The sequence below is a fragment of the Chrysemys picta genome, chromosome 23 (assembly GCF_011386835.1).
Source record: "Chrysemys picta bellii isolate R12L10 chromosome 23, ASM1138683v2, whole genome shotgun sequence".
Lineage (NCBI taxonomy): Eukaryota > Metazoa > Chordata > Testudines > Emydidae > Chrysemys > Chrysemys picta.
In genome coordinates this window covers 7832998-7855549 of record NC_088813.1, presented here as the reverse complement: position 1 = coordinate 7855549, position 22552 = coordinate 7832998, and the positions used below count along the sequence as shown (strand labels likewise).

The window sequence follows — 22552 nt, the reverse complement described above, 5'->3', positions numbered from 1 at the left end:
GCTCTTAAATACCTCCTTGCAGCTATATTTACACACTCTAACTTAACTGAACAAGAGTCAAGAGGGGAAAAAGAAAAAAAAGAAAAAATCAACAGGCTGCCAGAAATCTCACTAGGAATTCACTACTTGTTTGGTGAGTCCAACTCTGTTTTGTCACAGTAGCAGCTGACAGGGGATAATCATTTTAAAGCAAGTCTTTTTTTTTAACCAAAGAAAAGAACATGTGCTAACTTCAGTGCATTACTAAAGGCCCGGTCATTTCTTTACCCTGTTCCTTGGTTTCTTACTTGTATGTTGCTACCTGGCAAGGTAGCAATGCCGTCTTTCCAGTCTAAGGCACCCATTACATCGAAGTCTGCAGTCGGGGTGATGGTGGGTTTTCTCTCCGAGACACTCTGTTCCATCTTTCAGCTTAGCCTTTGGGTTTGTTTGTTTTTTAATTTTTAAGAAAGAAAACTAGGGGTTGAAAACAAAACAAAAGAGAGGCACAGAATCAACAGGCCTGTCACTTACATTTCATGAAGGATTTTAAGAGTGACGCTGCTTATGCTTCATATAGTTAATGGCTTTCAAAAGATGGAAAAAAATGTCAACTTGCAATTTGCCCAAGGCACTTATTTAAAAAAAAAAGGGGGGGGGGCAAGGGTGAGACAAATATGCAGTTTCAGGACAAAATTACAAAACAGACACTCAATTGGGTTTGCATAATTATTGTCCATTTTACAGGTTATGGGCAAAACCATGCTCTCTCTCAAGTCCATGGGAGCTTTGCCATTGATTTTAAATGGGACTAGGATTTGGGCCTATCTCAACACCAACACACACATGCGCAGATACCCCAACATTGCTGTGGCACTGAGGTGCCTTAAACAATTTTAAAGAGCAATATTCTCTTAGCAGCACTGGCAGATTGTACTATTATCGGTACTCACCTCCTACAGTGTTTACACTCTTAAGACTGCTTTGCAGCCATATAAAAGTTAAGTAGAAGTATCCAGCAGGAGAATCAACTAAAAGCTATATTGCTATGTGGACTAAGTGTATCTGATGACAGCAACAATAATACAAATATAGCATTTTACATGCAATAATCAATTATCAATAAATTGTACTTCGTTGCCTGGCATATATAATTTGAATAATATGAATACTGAAAAAACCTGGCTGCTTTTAAAAAAAAAAAAAAGGAAATTTACTTCTCATTCTTGAACTGGAAGTTTTATTATTTTTCCTTTCTGACCACATAACCTACGTTACCTTAGTAAAAACAGGCCATACCAGTGACAAATTCAATTTAATCCTTGTCCTGCAGAAACAGGCTTCAACTGCCGTGGGGAAATCATACCACCATTTGATGTCAAAGTCTCTTACACATCAGATCATCAGCATGTTCCAAGGCAGAACTTCATTTTATTGGAGGTCAAAAGCTCACCTCTGAGATAGGACAAGTCTCACTGTCCAAGCAATCATGTATCTCCAATTCAAGCAGCTTAGGGAGTGCTGTATGTTTAACTTGATTAACTCATTTGTGGGATGGACATTTGCAAACAGTACTTCTAGGCATCTCTGGACAAAACTAAGTCCACTGCTGATGTCAACTAGTAGGCATCACAATCTGATTATTTCCCTTGGGGCAGGTTTATGTTCTCTACGTTTTTAAATTTAAAAATCAAACAAGGACAATTGCTTTTGCACCCCAAGAGACTGGCAGAGATACAAGCACCATATACTGTGATCATGATGAGTCAGGCTGATGAAATTGGGAATCTGTTAGCTACATTTATGGCCCAATTCTTCAAGGTGCTCAAGAACTTCAACTCCCACTGACTTCAACAGGAGATACAGAATCTTACCATCAGGCACTAGCTAATGGAGAGCAAACAAAGATTCCACTAAGTTAATACAGAGATCACATGATAGCATTACACTCTTTTATCAAGATACTTTGGTACAGTTACTCAGGATCATCCTTCATCTAAGTCTTCTTCATCCAGTTCCAACCCAATACATTAATATTTGGATACAGACTTGTAAAGCTATAAAAGCCTATTTGTAGTCTACAGTTTGGTGTCATGTCCTGCAAGGGTACAATGTATCACAGGATTTGTCATTCCTCCAATTCACCCTTTATTTTAAAGGATCTTTAACTTCAGCAAAATACCCTCAAGCCCACACCAAGTCAGAGTTTACATTGAATGCGTTCTTACTGATGGCACCCGAGTATTATTATTGCAGTACTGGAAAGAGTGGTTCCTAATAAATAGGTGGAGCAAGAGATGGAGGACTGAATCCCTGGGTCCTATTCTCTGTCACTGACTCACCGTGTCACCTTCACCCTTTCGTGCCTGAGTTTGTCCCCTGGTAAAACGAGGGTTAATGATACAGACCTATCTCATCAGAGGATTAAGGAACATTTGTACAGATCTTTGGGCTAGGCAAATGTTCAGCACTGTTTCCCACCACACTCGCAAGAGGCCCAATGCTGCAAGGTGTGGAGCACTCTCAATTCCCACTGCGCTCAATGGGACATGGGGGAATTAGCAGAAAGCACTGGGCACTGAGCAGGATTGGGTCCCCGGTCAGTAAGAACATTTGCAGAGGTCTCACTGGAGCCGGAGGCTTTGAGGCCACTCGGATAGAACAGCTTGGAAGACAATAGTTTAAACCAGTGGTTCTCAACATTTCCAGACTACTGTACCCCTTTCAGGAGTCTGATTTGTCTTGCATACCCCAAGTTTCACCTCACTTAAAATCTCTCCAGCCGCCCAGCTCTGAAGGCAGAGCCACCACCAGCAATAGCACAGAAGTAAAGGTGGCAAGCCACTCTTTGTGGCTTGGGAGCACTATTTTTAAAATCCCACTCCCGCCCCACCTGCAATATCCGCTCCCACGTTGTTTGTTGAATTTTTATCCCTCTGCCGCTGTTATGGCAGTGGGTCCTGTGGGACCCACAAGATCCCAGACCTGCCACAGGGCTCTAGAGTCTGTTGTACTAGGCCAATAGGATGAGTCGACATAGAGGTCTTCCAGAGGGTCTGTACCTCCAGGGATACGCAAACCCCGGTTGAGAACCTCTGGTTTAAACTATGTGAGTTATTTAAAACCAGACCAAGCAAAGCATTAGAAAACACAATGTATGGAATAAGTTCGTACTGGCCAGAGCAGGACTAGCTAAAATAGGCCTTTTTCACCTCTATCTTTCATAAATCTAATTAAAAAACTAGAAAAATATTATAAGAAAGAAATTACTTTTCTTATAATGCTCATTTTATAATCCACTACCAGTAAAACCAATATAGCCCAATAAAGAGAAACAAAATGTTCAATTAAAAGAGATGGCAGAAACCAGCTTGAAACATTAGAAAAAGTTTTAATCACGCAAGAACTTTTCCCTTTGGCCCCAGTATCTGATTGTTTTTCTTGTAACTTTCAAAAAGACCCAGAAAACATTACTGTGCCAGAAGACTGGATGCCCTGTAACTGTAATTTAAAATGTGGCAAAACTAGAATGGAAATTACAGCACTAAACAGCCAATTCTGATTCATAAAATAAATGATGCAAACATCCTGGGAGAGAGAATAATTTACAATGAATACATCATAGACCAGGTTTGGACATAGTTCATAGCGCACTTTGCTTTTCAAAGGCAGTGGATAGGTGCACAGAAGGTGGGAGCCAGGAATGCCACAGTTTTAATCTTGTCTCTGCCACCAAATCACCTTGTGGCTTGGGGCAAATCACACTTAGGACAGACAGCTTGGATCTTCAGAGGTGCTGAGTTCCCACAGCTTCCATTGTCTTCAGTAATGGCAGTTGTGGGTGCTTATCACCCATGAAAATCTGTCACCTTTTATTTAGGTGACTAACTTTACGCACCCATATTTGAAAATGTGGCCATTAACATCGATCTCGCCCTATTTGTCAAGGGCAGATAAATAATACAGACATCTCCAGCAAAAGTATTAGGGTTAGTTATATTGGTAAATAGCTTTCAAAATATAAAACATTACGAAAGATCTAAATATTATTAGACTTTCAGGGAAAGGACCTGCTTTCAAGAAGAGTTCTACTTCACATGCAATCAGCCGGCATCCCTACTACACAGGGAGTTCAATGTAGCTACAGCAATGTAAAACTGGAGCAACACAGGGCTGAATTAAGACCAAAGACTTTTAAAAATCAAGTAACAACAATTTCAAGTTTTCAACCCTTCTAACTATGACTTTACACAAGGAAAAGCAGAATCACAACTGAAAAATTGTAACAAACCCTGATGCCAACTCTGTCCACATATCTATTCAAGTGACATCATCATAGGACCTAATCACATCAGCCATACCATCAGGGGCTCGTTCACCTGCACATCTACCAATGTGATATATGCCATCATGTGCCAGCAATGCCCCTCTGCCATGTACATTGGCCAAACCGGACAGTCTCTACGCAAAAGAATTAATGGACACAAATCTGACATCAGGAATCAAAATACTCAAAAACCAGTGGGAGAACACTTTAACCTGTCTGGTCATTCAGTGACAGACCTGCGGGTGGCTATATTACAACAGAAAAACTTCAAAAACAGACTCCAACGAGAGACTGCTGAGCTAGAATTGATATGCAAACTAGATACAATCAACTCCGGTTTGAATAAGGACTGGGAATGGCTGAGCCATTACAAACATTGAATCTATCTCCCCTTGTAAGTATTCTCACACTTCTTATCAAGCTGTCTGTACTGGGCTAGCTTGATTATCACTTCAAAAGTTTTTTTTTCTCTTAATTAATTGGCCTCTCAGAGTTGGTAAGACAACTCCCACCTGTTTATGCTCTCTGTATGTGTGTATATATATATCTCCTCAATATATGTTCCATTCTATATGCATCCGAAGAAGTGGGCTGTAGTCCACGAAAGCTTATGCTCTAATAAATTTGTTAGTCTCTAAGGTGCCACAAGTACTCCTGTTGTTCTTTTTTTGAAAAATACTTGGGAGTCAAGAAAACCACCTGATTTTCTGCTGCTCTGAGAATGACTGGAATTATAAATTTCCTTTTTGCCCAGAAACAGAACTGGGAACCTATTAGAGCTGGACATTTCATTCAGTAGAATAAATCTACTAAGAAACAAACAAAAGTTCTGTAAGTGTCTTTGCCTTGCATGAGTGATTGTTCCAAAGCTCCATATTGCCTCACTTTCTTATATGACTTATTTAAAGTATTTAACAAATATCTAGCACATAATGCCTGTAAATGACTCTCGATTTCTCAGCTGTTTATAACCAGAAGTGAAGAGATTCAGGCCTTTTCCTAGGATACAACTAATCTAACCTCAAAAAACTGCCCTGAAAACGTATCAGCCAGACACACAATTGTTTGCCTGCCCTTTACTACAATGATGACGATTGACAATACTTTACTTGCCCATCAAAAACAATTACTCACTCTGGGCAAGTAATATTTTGCAAGGCTAAACTAGTCCTCTTAACAAGAAAGCCAGCTTACCACTGGCATCCAGTCAGTCTAGCCAGAAACACAATGGATGATCAAAACCAGCAGTGGAACTAGAGTGGCGCCATAATTTCAATATAAATTACGAGCAGCCACAGAAGGCACTTAGTACATCAATAAGATACAGTTGCTCATACTGTCCTCTGTCTCAACCTAGAAACCACATAATGGAACATACTCAAACAAAATGCTAACCGCCTTCATTCATTATGCTTTCTATTTGCTTCTCCCATTCTTAGTACATGTGTTCGCAGTTGGCAAGAGAAAAGAGTTCAGTTATGACTACAAAAGCCACTCAAATGCAATTAGACTGAAAGACTAGAGAAGGATGGTGTAGGAAAGGGAGGATGACCTTTTGGTTCAAACACTGAGCTGAGATTCAGGAGATCCAAGGAGGTCTTTTCCCAGCTCTGCCACAGACTCCCGATGGGCAAGCCACTTTACTTTTTGGTGCTTCAGTTGTTCATGTGTAAAATGCTTATCTCCCAAAGATGTTGTGAGGATAAATTCATTACATCTGTGTGGTATTCTATCATGATGTTGGGAGATAGATAAAAATAGTACTAGAGGCTATCCAACCCTTATTAATGTATAAGGTCAGGCAGCAATATTATACGGCTACACTTCTAAACCCAATCCTTACTCTTGCAGTAAATCCAGACTAGCACCACAGTCTGTCTACAGAATGGCTTTCTCTTAAAAGCCACTGGTCAAATATTCACATATGCCAGCTGACAGAAGCAAAGATCCAATATAACACAATTACTAGACCAGCATTTATGTAGTTTAAGAATTTCTGTCCCTCTCTCATACTCACCCCCCCAGCCCATCCTCCAACCACCAGCCACTGTACGTTACAGCAAAGTTTCAGTAGGAAACGGAGTGAAAAGAAATCATACGTCAAGTCAGGTGCAGCAAATGCAATTCCAAGGGTCAGTGCTTCAATTCACACATTTTCCACCCGATTCACAGGTTTGCCATTCAGTTTTTCCATTCAGTTCTTCAAGTCTCCTCCAGTTAAGTTTCCCTCAGCGTGCGATCATACTTGCTTTGCTACCCTTCTCTTCACATTGTATAACATCTTGAAGTTAACTAGAAAGCAGTCTTTTTTCCTTTTTTTCATTACAGAAACTCAATGAGGCATTCAGTGCTATGCTGGAAAAAAATATTTCAGTCTATTCCCAGAAGAGGAGAATGGAAGCAGAAGGAGGTACAAAACATACTTGTGTGTCCACAAAGTTAACAGTTTGTGTTCAATTATTCTAGGTGACAAATAGCACCACACAATACATTAACTTGTTTTTGTGGCTTGCATTAAACTGTTATCCTGCTGGGGCTTTTTCCTCCCCTCTAATCCCCTATTTTGAAGATTTTGGTGATTTTTTTAATGCTTGCTGACAGTCCTCCTCTAGATAGCCAATGAACAAGTACAGTACAAGCAGTGGCAATACAACCTTGACCCACCAATGTGCATGAAGAGGGGAAAGTGGGGAATTCAGGTTACTTCGCTCATCCAGTCCCAGCCCCTCTACTGTCAGCGACCAAAGGGGCCACTTGTACACAAACGAAGTACACACATTTTACGAGTTTAAGCCAACACAGCATGGACCTGACAAGAGACACACCTGGAAACAGGTTTTTCAGAATTTCCTGTAAAAACACTTTACCTGAAACATCCATCATCTGGATGCTTTAATCTGTATTGTTCCCAAGTGAATAAATTTACCATGGGAAGGTACAGCCATTTCTCTACCAGTTTTGATTTGAATGTTTTTCATTCGAGACCTAATGACTCAAAGATAAACAATACAATTTTGGGTTCTGAATTACATCAATCTGGTGACATCATTGAAAGAGTCACAATTCTGAAAAAAACATCATAATGGTTCTTCCAAGGGGAAACTAAAATGTAAAGTAATGTGTTGAAGTTTACCTGAGACACAAACCAGGAATGTCGCTATGAAATACTTCCATTACATGTTCAGAAAATTAAAGTGAATAATGGAAAATAATTAGTGGACCCTTCCTACCAAAGGAAGATGCCAATCTCCATACTATTTTGTTGTCCTTAAAAATTTCTCTTGAAGTTTAAGACAATAGCTGGATATGGGTTCCCAAATAGAAAGGTTAGAGGAATTGTAAAGCTGCATTGGTTCTCCTCAAATAACCTTTTGGCAATGTGAGCAAAAAGAGGTCAGAATGCACCTATTTGATTGATCACCTACAAGGTGAGGTTAAGGAGAATAATACAGCTTCTCACTGTTCAGTTTTGGAAGAACTGTTTTTTAATGTATACTAAGCGGACATTAATAATTGCTCTTTTCAAGGCTAGAATAATTCACCTTCAGGTCAAATATGTACAAGAACCTTAAAAATACAAAAGTGTTCACAGAATTGGCCAAAATAAGCATAAACCAATACAAACATTTTAATATAGACACATACGCAGACTGGTGATTAAAATTCACCTGACCTTTAAGTCACTAGCAAAACTAGTCTATCTACCAGTAGCTCAAAAAAATGGCAAAATGCAATTAAAAAAATCTGGTAGCTATTTACTAAACTACTTGATGATAGAATATAGTAAAACTGTCTAGGATTTTGCTCAACAATACTAAAATCTGAAGCAATTAAAGAAAAATCTGGTGATGGTATAACAAAATTCCAAGCTCCAGGAAACGAGCCCTACGTAGCAAAAACAATACAACATCAAAATGTCTTCGCCATATGAAATATACTAGAAAGCTGCAAAAGCTCAAGTGTTACTATATCAGGAAAAAGTTACAACAAAAATGACATCCTCCTTCAGAATGATTCTGCTCCTTGGCTGATCACTTCACTTTACTGATTCAAGTAAGTAACAAGCTAGGAAAGCACTTTTTCAGAGAATATGAGCATTCTTATACATTACACAGCACAGTTCTTGCCATCCACCTTCATCCATTAGAAGTTTAAAAAAAAGACACAATATTAGTTTTGCAATTTGGGAACTGCACATTTAGTTGATAATATACTATTATGCAAGGCCCCAATCCAGCAAAGTGTTTAAGCACATAAACAACTTTAGGAATATGAATAGTCCTATTGACGTCTCACAGATGTCTCACATGCTTAAAAGTTTTGCTAGATCAGGACCTTGTATAACAATAGAATATTATTGATTAAATGTGTAAATGCATCCCCTATACCCAGTCTCCAACCCTGCAAAACTAATATTAGGTCTTTATTTTAAGCTTGTAAGAGTTATCACTATTCAGAGCTGAATGATTATATTATACAATACAATTTACTTTTCTACCTAAAGAGATACAGCCCAACTTAATACACCAAGTACTAATGTTTTCTAATCTGGACCTCATATCAAGCACAATTTATAAAACAAAAATCAAACACGCACGTATCTGGGGACTTGGACACAACCACAAGGGTGTATCAATAGTTTTAGTATTTTAAGAGCTATGAACCAGTCTTCAAATGGTATTGATCTGTGATAAACCAAACAGCCCAAGGACTTTTGTATTTAAGATTTGGATAACATTCCGTCCTTGAACCTGCCATCTTTACTCAATGGGAGTTTTGACCGAGTAAGGTCAGTGGCATCAGGCCCAGGCATTGTAGAAGCTGCTCTTATTGACAGGCTCTGTCATAGCCAAAGGCAACATACTGAAAAGATGGAAGTCTTCACCTCGTTTAAATATAACGGCGTGATACAATGAAATGAATGTGCTGGCAAATTCAGAGAGGGCCTCGTGCTGTTTGAAAGATAAGGAAATGCAGTTTGATGGGATTTGGTTTATGTTTCTGGTTTGATAGGATTAGTTTTTAATCTGTGAAGTGTACAGTCCTCCTTTATTATTCCCAGATTAAAAAAAAAACAAACTTATATTATGCTGGAGTTAAGGCTAGAAGTACCTATCAGAAGCCCCCACATCTTTCCTTCCACGGCCCAACTCGCTCCCCAGCTCCTACCACACCAGAAAGCAGCACCATGGGAAGCAAGGATGGGGAAAAGGACCAAAAGCAACTGTGTAAGGAGGACATGGAAGTGTGAATGGAAATGTGAGGAGGCAAGTTCAGAGAACAGGGATATAGGGGTGGCTGTCATATAATCTTTTAAAGTGAGATACTGTATAAGTTTAGAAAGACACAATAACTCCCACTACTTCCCACTGAAAAGAGGGGTACCCAACTTGCACAACTCCTGTTCAACTGTTCTGAACAAACCTTACTACAGGAATCAAACTTAGGCATGTGGCACACACCTTTTAAAAGCGGTGACAGTTAGGGTCAACTGCTTGTGTAAGGTTGAGCCAGTAATTACCAATGAGAAATCCTAACACCTGGATACAGTCCATCCCCAGCCTCCCTCCACTCCCTCACTTCAACTAAGAGAACTGCAACATACAAATTAAGGGGAGAAAAAGGGTGGCTGTTTGAATTACCTCTTAAAAATGACCTCAGCTATTGCCAAAGTCTTCACTTCTTGCTGTAAAATAAATTATGATTACAGATGTTTAAAAACTATATTTTAAATAGTTTTGGAGGGAAATTACCCTACGCATCATAAGCATATATTATACTTTGAAAGGTCTGTTGTACTCCATTATTCAGACTACACAAGCAAAAAAAAAAAAAAAAAGCCTTACAAAACTTTTCAAAAATCATTTGAAAATATTTATTCTAGGAAAGAAAGTATTTTATCTGTAAATGAGCTGAAGAGTTCAGCTGTCCTCAGAGAAGTAATTGTGTCAAATTTAGAAATTAAATACATTATACTGTGAAACACACGGATTTTAAATTCAAGTGAAAATCCTCAACCTGAACTAGGGAAGCACTACTGTTCCCTCCAAAACAGCACACCTTACTCCGATATGTAAATACTTCATGCACGTATATATCACAGTTGCTATTTCCCTTCCCTTGAGTTTAAAATAGAAATATCAAAATATTTTAAATAGGGGGTTCAAAAATGACCCAATATATGGGTCTTGGAATATTCCAATCTCTCCATCAAACATCATCCTAACGTCTATCAACCGTACAAAAGAAAAGAAAAGCTTGTTTGCACAGATACAGAGCACAGTTAGTAAAATAACATGAAATTCTATCAATCTACCTTCAAAATATTTAAATAACTATAGCTAAATGCTGAAATTAACACCATGTGCATTCCAGAGTCCGTTGTCACCAAACTTTTCTTTCCAACATAATCAGATCTTTCAGCCCCGGCTCATCTCTCATTATTCAACAGCAGAATTATGAAGATTTCAAATAATTATGTTTTTTTCTTTGACTGAACTTCAAAATCTTCCATGTTATTTGGGCACTGAGAATCACATCTTGCATCCTATTCTTAGACTTGCAAGTCCCCGAAGGCTAGGGTGATCAGATGTCCCGATTTTATAGGGACATAAATATTTGGGGCTTTTACTTATATAGGCGCCTATTACCCCCCACCCCCATTCCAATTTTACATACTTGCTATCTGGTCACCCTACCAAAGGCAGAGAGAACCCTGCAGATGCACGATGAACTGGTGGAGATTATGGGTGGGGCAGTCAAAGGCAAGATGCACTGGAACTTGGTGGTGGTGGAGATAAAGGTGGGTTGAGTGAATCTGTATTTATTGCAGATCCACTAGTTTCAGAGTAGCAGCCGTGTTAGTCTGTATCCGCAAAAAGAAGAACAGGAGGACTTGTGGCACCTTAGAGACTAACAAATAGTTAGTTAGTCTCTAAGGTGCCACAAGTACTCCTGTTCTTCTTTTTGCAGATCCACTAGTGTAAACCCATCCCCCACAAGGGATGTGCAGCAAGTTGCAGGTCCTCCCAAAACTATGTCTGCATGCGCGCGCACACACACCAGGGACAAACAAACAGATTCCATCTCTCAGTCAAGCAATCTGTTTACATGGGCTCTGCTTTACTGCTCAGAATTTGACCCTAAATTCATTAGTCATTCCCCAAAGATCACCACCTCATCAAGCCTCAGGATGTTCAGATGAAAAGCTTTGTTGTGTGACAGAAGGGAGACAACAGGGGAACCTAGACCACAACAACAAACAACAAAATTTAGTAAGCATTAGAAATCTAGACTCTTGATACAAAATGTCTGTTGCAATAATATGCCTACAGACTAAGAGTCCCATCTCCTCAAGAAGCAAGTAAACCAAAAAATGTGTTATAGTTTACATATTAGTATAGACCATTAAATACCACGCTTGAGGCAAATAAAGATATAGCCCGAGGTCATGAGAAGTTTGGTCGAGACAGTAACAGACTGCAAAGTACACCTCTGTTACATTCATCATTGCCATTTACTTGTGATGGCAATAAAAATAATAGAAGAAAGCAAAATAAATTCATTCTGGCCAAAACAAATGGGAATCAATTTGCACAGTCTGAGTTCTATTAAGCAACTCTAAACATAGACTAGAGCTCAGTTCTGACATCCATACTCATGCTGAATTATATCTTATTCCACAATTATTCAATTTTAATGGGTATACCTGCAGAGAAAGGTATGGTCAATGTTATGTCAAAATTGGACCCACAGAGTTATAGTGGGCACAAGTTCCCATTAAGGAGATTATTCACAGGAGCAAACACCATGCACAGTAGTAAGTGTTTGCAGTATCAGGCACAAGTTTTGTCCCTCTTTATACTTCTGTCTTACTACATATTAACAGGTTTCAGAGTAACAGCCGTGTTAGTCTGTATCCGCAAAAAGAAGAACAGGAGTACTTGTGGCACCTTAGAGACTAACAAATTTATTAGAGCATAAGCTTATGCTCTAATAAATTTGTTAGTCTCTAAGGTGCCACAAGTACTCCTGTTCTTCTTACTACATATTAAGACACTCAAGAAGCTGGTTGTAGAGGAGAGATCTTGTGCAATTGAGCACAAAAGCTCAGAGCTCTTTATCCCTTAATCCTAACTACCTATCAACATTTAAATTTCTTTTTGCTAGTCCAGTCAGTGGTTGAATAAATTACACTAAACATTTTCAGATTAAAAATGTAATCCCATTCCTCCCAGTACCAAACATCACTACGATTGTCCTATATTAATACTTATCCCTATACTAGGATGATCATCAAGATCTATAATCAATATTTCTGCAGTATTAAATATATCCCTCCACTCATCTGCCACTAGCATCCATTCCTTTAATAAAATCATGATATTGCTGGTTCAAAAAAACCTTTTCCTCTGAAGATTCTGCTTCTAGAAAAACCTTATAACATTTCTCCCACACATCAAATCTCCATCTCAAGTGAAAACTTTTTTTTGTCTTACCTAAATCTCTAAAATCTCTGTCTGTTATTACTTAACTTTGTAAAGTTTTTTGAGATTGTTTTATATACTGGGTTCTGTACAAACAAAGTTATCTTAAAAAATACATAACGTTTGTGGCAACAGTAACAATGACAACTATCTCTCATAATAAATAATGAGGTGTGCTCGCAACAATGCAGTCTATAGAATAACTAAGTTCCACTTTTCTCTATAAGTATTCCTGTCCAGGGATTTCAGGAGTATAAAAAGAGACAGATTGTATAGTAAATGCTTCACTATATTTTAAAATATGCTTTCAACCATCCAACTGACAGTGTTAAAATAACATCAAAGTGAATTTTTATCTCACACAGGCGACTTCCAGCTCAGAGATTAGAAGACTTTCCCCCAGAGTATAGAGGGGACTCCCATCAGAAGATCTCTGACACTATGGTATATCAGTCCCGCTCTCTCCATCAATCAGCGATGGGATATTCACGAGAAAAAATTGTGTGGGTCAGCCAGAAATGGCATCTTCTCACTAGATCCCCCGGTATCGGGTGAATAGGGTCCTCTGTCAGTCAGACACCAAGTGAGGGTAGGGACAGAGTGAATGGAGAGGGAAGGGAACCGAGGCAGAGCATTGGAGCACGCTGGGGAGGCATAGGCAGGTACTGAATAGAGGGGGCTTTGCTGTGTGGACGCTAAGGGAGCACGCCTCCTGCTCCTGCCTCGCATCCACCCTGTAATGTGGCAGGATCAGGAAACACACAAGTTACATATGAGAGGAAGGAGGCCCCCCACCCAGCAAGAGGCTATTCTCTATGCACCCACCCCCCAGGCTGTTATTCCCTTGTACCCCTCTCCAAAGAGCTGATGGCAAACTTTCCAATCGAGCCTAAGCCCCCCCTCCCCCCCAGCCAGGGGGAGACTTGGGGGGTGGAGAACTATCTGAATTGGGAATCCCCTAAACCCCTTCACACCAACCTGGGGAGAGGTAAATGGGGCAGCCCCACCCTTCGACAGTCCTCTATGGGGAGGGTCGGCCCCATACCCCAGCCAAACAAGGGAATAAGGCAGCCCCCCCGCCTCACTGGGACCCCCCCACACACACGCTAACCGGGGGTGGGGAAGAGACCAGGACATTTCTGAGTCACTGGGGGGGGGGGATATAGGGCAGCCCCGTGTCCCCTCCGTTCCCCAACTTGGGGGGCATGGCGCAGCCCCTCCCCCAGGGCCGGGGGCCCAGGGCGGGGCACCCCCACTCACGGAGGGGCGGGGGGCAGGAACCCCTTCAGGCCAGAGGGGAATGGGGCAGGCTCCCCCGCTGGGACCCCTCCCGCACAGGGCGCCCCACTCACCGCCCCCCGCCTTTCCGGCTCTTTAACTCTCCTCGGGACAGTTTGTTATTGGAGTGGCCCGGGAGCAGCCAACGCGCATGCGCGGCCGCTGCTCCGGCTGGGGAGGGGAGAGCTGGGGGGGGCACAGCGAGGGGGCAGGATGGGGGGGTCAGAGTGAGGGGGTCAGAGGGCGGGATGTGGGGGTGTTTCAGGGGGGACCCAGGAGCACGGTGGGGGTGTTTCAGAGGGGACAGGGTGGAGGGGACCCAGGAGCACGGTGGGGGGGTGTTTCAGAGGGGACAGGGTGGAGGGGACCCAGGAGCAGGGTGGGGGGGTGTTTCAGAGGGGACCCAGGAGCAGGGTGGGGGGGTGTTTCAGAGGGGATAGGGTGGGGGGGTGTTTCAGAGTGGGCAGGTGGGGGGGTCAGAGTGAGGGGGCAAGGGGAACCGAGAGGGCGGGATCGGGGGGGGGTTTCAGGGGGGGCAGGTGGGGGGGACCCAGGAGCAGGATGGGGGGTGTTTCAGAGGGGATAGGGTGCAGGGGACCCAGAAGCGGGATGGGGGGGTGTTTCAGAGTGGGCAGGTGGGGGGGGTCAGAGTGAGGGGGCAAGGGGAACCGAGAGGGTGGGATCGGGGGGGGGCTTCAGGGGGGCGGGGGGGGCCCAGGAGCAGGATGGGGGGGATGTTTCAGAGGGGGCAGGGTGTGGGGGCAGGATATGTGGACAGGATGGAGAGAGAAAAGGGAAGGATGCGAGAAATGGAGGAGGACAGACTGGGAGCGAGATATTGGGCTGTAGCAAGGGGGACACAGGGCAGAGGGAAGGGGTGCACCTAAGGGTGTGAGGGGGAGCAAGAAGGGGCAGGAAATGAGAGCTGAAGAATGGGAAAAACTGGGGGCAGGACAGAGGGGGGTCACTAGGGAGCAGTGTAAGAGGTATTGGGGGGCAGGAAGAGGAGGAGAGAGACATTGGGGGTGATAAGAGAGGGAAGTGCATGGGGGCTGAGTGCTGAGGCTGGTTTATGGTCTGGGCACTAGCCTAGAACTTGGGAGATCCAGGTTCAAGGCTCTGCTGTGCTAGAGTCTTCCTGTGTGACCTTGGGCAAGTCATTCAGCCTCTCTTATGCCTCAGTTCCCCATCTGTACAATGGGCATAATGATGCTTCCCTAACTCATAGGGGTGTTGTGAGGATAAATATATTAAAGATTGTGAGGTGCTCAGATATTTATCAGGAACCCATTACAGTAGTATCTTAGATAAAGAAACAGAGCGTGTCTGGGAATTTGAAGGGGAGGAAAAGGAGGGAACTCTTAGGAGAGTGGAGAAAGATGCACAAGGACATTTTCTGTAAAGAGGGTGGCTTCTCTTGGCCACCTGAACTGACAAAGGGAAACATCAAACCAATTCTCAAGGCAGTGATTTATTAGCAAGGGGCAAAGCCAGGGATTCACCCTCCAATCCCCTAGTCTGTACACTTCATACATGGTTTTGACAGGATTGTTTATGCCCTGATCCTACAAGTTACTTCATTTGGGAGGACAGAATTGCTTAGAATGTTAGAACATGTTAATTTGCCAACTGTAGGTTTGGGGGATGCTGTTTTTTATAGATACTTCCAGCCCCAATGGATTTTGTAACAGAGATTGTTAAACCTTGACAATTTTAAATGTAAAATATTTTACCTTTCTGCATTTTGTTAGAATTGTCTTCTTACCTGAAAGTGTTTTAACTTTCATTTGTATTTGAATTTTGAAACAATAAAAAGAATGATTATTTCAATGACACTATTTTCTATTTTCTCCATTGGTAAGACAGAGAAAAGAAGGCCTCACGCTGTGACAGTTTGAATGGAATGGGATTTCAGTCAAATAAGTGAGATTTGAAATGGCTCATTTGAAACACATTCTTCATCACTAGCATGAGATACTTAAAAAAACCCAAAACCAAAATCAACATCATCTCTCACCTCATCTCCTGCCGTGATTTCATTCCAAGAGCCTGATTCTTTAAGCACATGCAAGACCCAGATCTTGAAAGACACCTATCTGCCTCTTTAGGGGCCTGCCTAAGTCCATCATTTAGGTGCCACTGACATCTTCAAAGCCACTGGTCAGCTGCCGACCAACACTATAGCTGTCTAAGTGCCGGTCAGTATTTGCAAAGCCAGCTAAGTGCTGACGCCATCCCATAGCTTGAGCCCTAGCCCAAGCTGAAGTCCCAGAGGCCTCAAAGCCAAGGTGGGGGATGCATATCTCACCAGTGGGGCTTGATCCCCTTAGCATGTCAGAGCACACCTAACACCTGTTCCCTGCCAGCTCCCACATCAGGGCGGTCAGAGGCAGGCCACCAACAGGTGAGGGGCAACAAAGCACTAGCACAAAAGACACATGGGGGTGCAGGGAAATGCGGGGCAAGCATGAGCAAGCTGTCTAGAAAGAGTGAGACAGTTCTGGCTGCTGGGGCCTGGGCTACCTGAGCAGCTGGCCTGTCTTAGGTGCCCTACGCCAGGAAGGGGTTTGCAGCTGCGGATCCTCCGTCTGGTCCAGGTATGCAGTGTTGTAGCCACGTCGGTTCCAGGATATTAGAGAGACCAGGTGGGTGAGGTAATACCTTTTATTGGACCAACTTCTGTTGGTGAGAGACAAGCTCTCGAGCCACTTAGAGCTCTGTGTAAGCTCGAAAGCTCGTCGCTCTCACCAACAGAAGTTCGTCTCATAAAAGATAATACCTCACCCACCTTGTACCTCTGGTCAGGTCAGCTGCTTTGGCGTCTAAGCCCCTCTGGGCATGTCACCCCGACTCTCTGAGGCAGCTCCCTGCTTAGCTGGCCAGTTTCTGAAAATCCCTTTCTTAAGCACTTAACTATTGCATGCACACTCTAGAGCAGGGGTCTCAAGCACGCGGCCCGGGGGCTGCATGCAGCTCGCGGGGTTATTTTCTGCAGCCCGCGAGCTCCTCGCAACTCCCCCCTCCCCCAGAGTTTACCTAGAGCGGCTCCGGCCCGACGCGCACCGGGGGCAGGGCAGGCTCCCTGCCTGCCTGCCCTGCCCCTGCGCCATTCCGGGAAGCCGATGGAACCTGGGGAAGGAGGGGCGCAGGGGTGTGTGTGGCTGTTGCTTCAGGCACCGCCCCCAGCAGCTCCCATTGGCAGCGAATGGGGAACCAGAGCCCACCCCCTGAACCCCTCCTGCACCCCAACCCACTTCCCCGAGCCCCCTGCTGCACCCCTCCTGCACCCTGCCCCCCTGCCCTGAGCCCCATGCTGCACCCTGCCCCCCTGCCCTGAGCCCCCTGCTGCACCCTGCACCCCTCCTGCACCCCAACCCACTGCCCTGAGCCACCTGCCGCACCCTGCACACCTGCCTTGAACTCCCCGCTGCACCCCGCACACCAGCCCCCTGCCCTGAGCTTCCTGCCGCACCCTGCACCCTGACCCCCTGCCGCACCCCTCACCCCTCGTGCACCCCACCTCCCTGCCCTGAGCCCCCGCCACACCCCTGGGGGCAGGGAGGGGGCAGAGTTGGGGTGGGGATTTCAGGGAAGGGGTTGGAATGGGGGCAGGGAAGGAGCCTCATGGAAGGAGTGGAGTGGGGGCGGGGCCGAGGGCGACGGGGTGGGAGGTGTCAGTAAATGCGGCCCTCGGGCCAATGTATTAGTCCTCATGTGGCCCTCGTGGTCATTTGAGTTGGAGACCCCTGCTCTAGAGAGCCACCTAACTCAGGGCTGAAAATTCCACTAGGAGGCGGGTCGCCCATGGGTCAGGCGCTGCGTCACTCAGTCAAGCAATCCCTTTCAAAATCTGGGCCTAGGTGTTTGCAGCATCAGGACCTAATTTTGGCCCCAGTCCTGCAATCTGATCCACACGGGTAGATCCATGGAAACCAGTGGGGCTCTCCACAGGTGCAGGGGTTCTCACACGTGACTCAGATTGCAGGATCAGGTGATGGGGGAAAGTGAGTAAACAGTTTTCTGAGTGGGAAGTGGCCGGTACGATATAAACCAAACACACGACCTTCTGATTCATGAAATTAGGGCTCTCTACATTTTAGATTACTTTAAATTAAAGAGCTAGGCTTGAAATTTAACTCATACTGGTTTCACAATGGTCCAATGCCATGGATTTCCAGGAGTAATGCTAGTTAAAGGCAATCAGAAGTAGGCCCACTTTAAGACTAAGCTCTATGGGGCCTTGGACTCTCCTTTATTGTACTTTTGTACAGCGCCTAGCACAATAGGGCCCTGATCCAGTGCTACCATAAACCAGTAATGGGACCCACAGTTTATTGGGGATTCTGGGCATTATTGTAATGCAAATAAATAATAATAATAGAGCCCCAAAATAGGCTTTTGTTAAGGAAAAAATGACTAAAAACTATTCAGATAGATCATGTATTTTTAGTCATTCAAATACAAAAGTTTTTCTTTTAATTTCAGTAAAAAGTGGCTTGTTTTTATTTAGAACTAAATGTTCAGGTTAAAAATGAAGGGGCAAGATTTTCATAAATGACTTCTAATTTTGGGTGCCCACCTGGAGACACATTAAAGGGGCTTATTGTCAGGAATGGGCATTTCACTTTGTGAAAATCACACCAAGGGAGTGTCCAGCTGCTCTTCCTAGTACAGGAGGACTTATCGTCATTAATAGAAAGGAAACTGCAAAAGCATTTGCTTGTCATATAACTACCTTTTTGCAAGTTTATCCCTTTCTTCTCTTTGTAAATGGCATAATGCAAAGGAAGAAGCCACACAGGGACGAACAGGACACATTGTAGCCACGTATTCTGTGGAATTTTGTTGAGATTGCAACTCTGGACGGAATCCTGATAGCCAAAAGCAACTGTAAAAGTCACACTGTGAGATTCCATAATTATCTCCTATCGGGGCCTAATCTTGGGAAGTGCCGAGTGCCCTCAATTTCCATTGCCTGAACTGGGAGCCGAGTACACTCAGCCTCTCAAAGGAGACACTTGGCTGGGTCAAACCCTACCTGATTCTGGCTCAAGCTTGCAGCGCTAGCAAGGTGTTGGGCCTGTTTCTTGTTGACGCTAGGACCTTTTACACTGCTCTAGCAATGCCATTTCAGAAATTACATTTACACTCCTTTCAGGCCCCTTTTCGCTGCCAAAGTAAAATGAGAATCAAGCCTGATGTTTCTACTTGCAAACCCATGCTTGGGGGCTGCAGGTGCTCTCCCTCCTTCATCACCACCGATGTGTATTCTGCTATAACACTTCCAATGCTTACTTGCTGTATCATCACTAGTGTCGCTTATTATTTAGAATAAATCTTTTAAAGAGTTGATGGGGGACTGAATGGCCTGCGGGATCTGCAATGGGATATAAGCACCTTTTGTCTCTAGTTGACTCAAATCCAGGCCAAATCATTTGTGACTGAGAATTATTACCATCTGATAGCGGCTCTGTGACATACAGTATGAGAAATTAGCTTTTGGGGGCTCAAGTCTAGTTCCCAGAGGACTGATGTCTTCATCATCATCCCAACATATTTGTCATTAACTGGCAGACTCAACAAAAGGGCCAAGGACTGAATGGGTCACGGAGTCTGAATTACCTATTGCCCCTAACGGACGTCCCTCCAGGCGTGAGATGCACTGGCAAGGTAAGGTGGGAAGAACTCTGTAAAGCCACAGCTGTTCTGTGGATAGATGGAGGACATCAGTCTCCAGGGCTGTCACGCTGGCCTCTTTTACCAGCACTACCTTCACGCACACTTATTAACAAGTTTCAGGTCCCTTTTTGCCTGTGTGCCACCAGTCTGCCCTGAGTCATTTAATAACGGAAACTGCCCCCTGCGGTGACTCTAATTCATGCTCTCTCTGGCTGCAACTGGCTTTTAACTTTCACTTCCTGTGAACACAGCTGCCCCCGTCCTAAACTCAAACTATTTTTAAACATGCAACTGGGTGGAAGTGTCCATTTGAAAGCTGGCTGTTACTATTATTTATACAGCTCCTGCTCGGTTATAAGAGTAAATAGTCATGAAGAAACTGACTTTTTAGTTGATTCTTTCCATCTTGTGAGGTAAATTTTTTTTTTCTATTTGTCATTGTTACTTGGAGAAGAGATTAACTCTCTAATTTACAGAAACCTCGTGGTGTTGAGCTGTACTTGTACCAGTGGCGGTTCCAGTCTGAGGAATAGATTAATAGAGTCACATATTCTAAGGACAGAAGGGACCAGTCTGACCGCCTGCGTAACTCAGAACTTCCCTGAAATAAGTCCTGTCTGAACTAGAGCAGATCTTAGAAAAACATCCATTCTTGATTTAAAAATCACCATGATGGAGAATCCAGCACCACTGTGAGGTACTTTGAATGCCAACATTGTTGTGGCACAGAGGCCATAGCTCAAATATGCTATCTTAATGCAACATTAGGGAAAATCACCTTTCTGAAGCCACATGGCCAAACCCCAACTCCAAAGAGTCCGGGAGATTTTACGCTCAATCAGCCATCTGCTAACAATTGCAAAATCATATTATATTGTAATGAATTGGCTAGCGCATCCCTGCATGGAATCTGAACTGCCCAACAAGGTGGCCAATAGAGATTCTCTGTCAAGTGACAAAGGCCTGAGGTGCAAAAGTTGAGTTCTGTCCCCGCCACCCATGTGAACTGCTACAGTGACAACAATGGAGCCACACAGACATGCTGCGAGAGATGCTTTACTAGAATTACATGGGAAGGTGTGTCCCGTGGCATAAAGACCCTTATTTGAAATTCTTGCTGTAATGCCAAGCCAGTGTCATGTGTCTGCTGCTGTGAAGGCTAAGTCTGAATTCAAAAATCACTCCCTTACTTTTGCAGAGAAGGGTTACTACAACTAATGCAAGAGTTTGCACTTTTCTAGCACTTTCCACCTGAGTATTTGAAAGCACCTTGCATGCATTAGCTAATTAAATCTTACACAACTCCTGTGGTGTGTATGAAGGGTACATCAGGATGACTTTACTCACCACTGACATGAGGTCCCTTCTGGGATGGGATACAGCAGCTGGTTAACACTGCAGGAGATTAGGTATGTGGTACTATATTTGAAAGCACAAGGGGGTGTTTAGTTTGGCAAAATGTTATCCTGAGCTGGAATTAGGCCAGGGCCTTGGGGCTGAAACCTACACTTTCAGTGAGATGGCCAAAAGTGGTCAGGACTTTGAGTTTCGGTTTCAGTCTAAATACGTCCAGCAGCATGCCACCCCCTAACGCTGCCTTCAGTATTGGTTTGGTCCTGACAGATCAGAGTGTTACCTACTGAACCACAAAGCAAGCTCCTTGAAGGACCTTGGTGGGCTCTCATTCAAGTATTGACACAACCTGAACATAAAATCCATGGGGGTTACAGGCTGCAGGAGGCACTAGCAAACAGCATAGCTTTGAACACCTTTGTACAGAGGCACACTTTATTTTAGCTGTGTGACTCCTTTCCACCCCCATGAGGAACACAATCTCACTGAGGGTGCAGCAGAAAACAGGGTCCTACCTGAATGATGGTGAGATATGAATTTGCCTGAGAATCTCTATGACCCAATTGATGGTATGTCTAGAACACCTGTCAACCTAGTACCCGAGCCCTGAACTACAAAGTACCAAGAGAAAAGAGTATTATTTCTCTTCAAACTCCCAATATCCAGGCGGAAGTGAAGAGCTGACATGTACTGGTTTTGGCCCAGATCCTCCCAGGTATCCAGATTCCCAACTTCCATTGAAATCAGTTAGAAGTGAGGAGCCTCAATCCTTTAGTGATTCTGGGGCACTGTTCCCGTTGAGCCTAAAATTACCTGGATCTTTACCAAGTGTGACAGAATCGCAGAAGTTACAAATGGGAAAGACCCGTTAGATACTTCAGCCTATCTCCCAGCCAGTGCAGTACTGTGCTTTTTTCTGTTTTCTTTTACGAGAATCTTGTCCAGATTCCACCATTTCCCCTAGAAGGCTGTTTTGTAACCTGATCGATCCTTCACTGCCAGGATGTTTTTCTTGATCTTCAGCCTAACTTTTCCATGTGTTAATTTCATCCCTTTGATATGTCAGGCAAGATGTTCTCCTTCTTTCTGCCTTAGTATCCCCACCTTAAATAGGGGGATAATATTCCTGAGCAATCAGGAGGGCTGTGGGGCTAACTTCATTAATTACAGTAAAGCCTTTTGTGGTTATCAGATAAAACAAATGAGGGGGAAGTATTAGTGATCCTGTGGTTATTACATTACCAGTGATTAAGGGGATGCTTATAACCTGGTCAACCTAAGGGAGCTGCAGCTGTTTAGCACATCTGGAAATCAGGCCGTGTTTATTTAGTTGCCTACATATGTGTTGAAGTGCGTGATTTTAGGCACATTTTGAAATGTTAGCTCGCCTGCTCCAGGCCTGTGTGCGATTCTAAACTCAAAGGTAGCTAGTGCTTGTTAACAGAGTCCT

At 43.6% G+C, this 22552-nt stretch overlaps 1 protein-coding gene across 11 annotated transcripts in view; it reads right to left on the bottom strand.

Moving 5' to 3' along the window:
- LOC101947078 (lethal(3)malignant brain tumor-like protein 4) overlaps positions 1 to 14276 on the bottom strand; it is a 76019-nt gene extending 61743 nt beyond the window's left edge. For 6 of the 11 annotated variants that reach the window (XR_010594657.1, XR_006176118.2, XM_008168907.4 and 3 more), the window contains exons 1-2: positions 14145 to 14273; positions 288 to 456 (exon numbers count right to left, since the gene is read on the bottom strand). Coding sequence is in view for 5 of the 11 variants with exons in the window: in XM_008168907.4 (XP_008167129.1) it covers positions 288 to 404 (117 nt within the window). In the remaining 6 variants the exon portion in view is untranslated. Of the gene's footprint in view, positions 1 to 287; positions 4496 to 14144 lie in introns of those variants that run through there. The other 5 variants (XM_024105842.3, XM_042857337.2, XM_042857336.2 and 2 more) reach the window with 5 other exon arrangements.
- Between the last annotated feature and the right edge of the window lie 8276 nt (positions 14277 to 22552).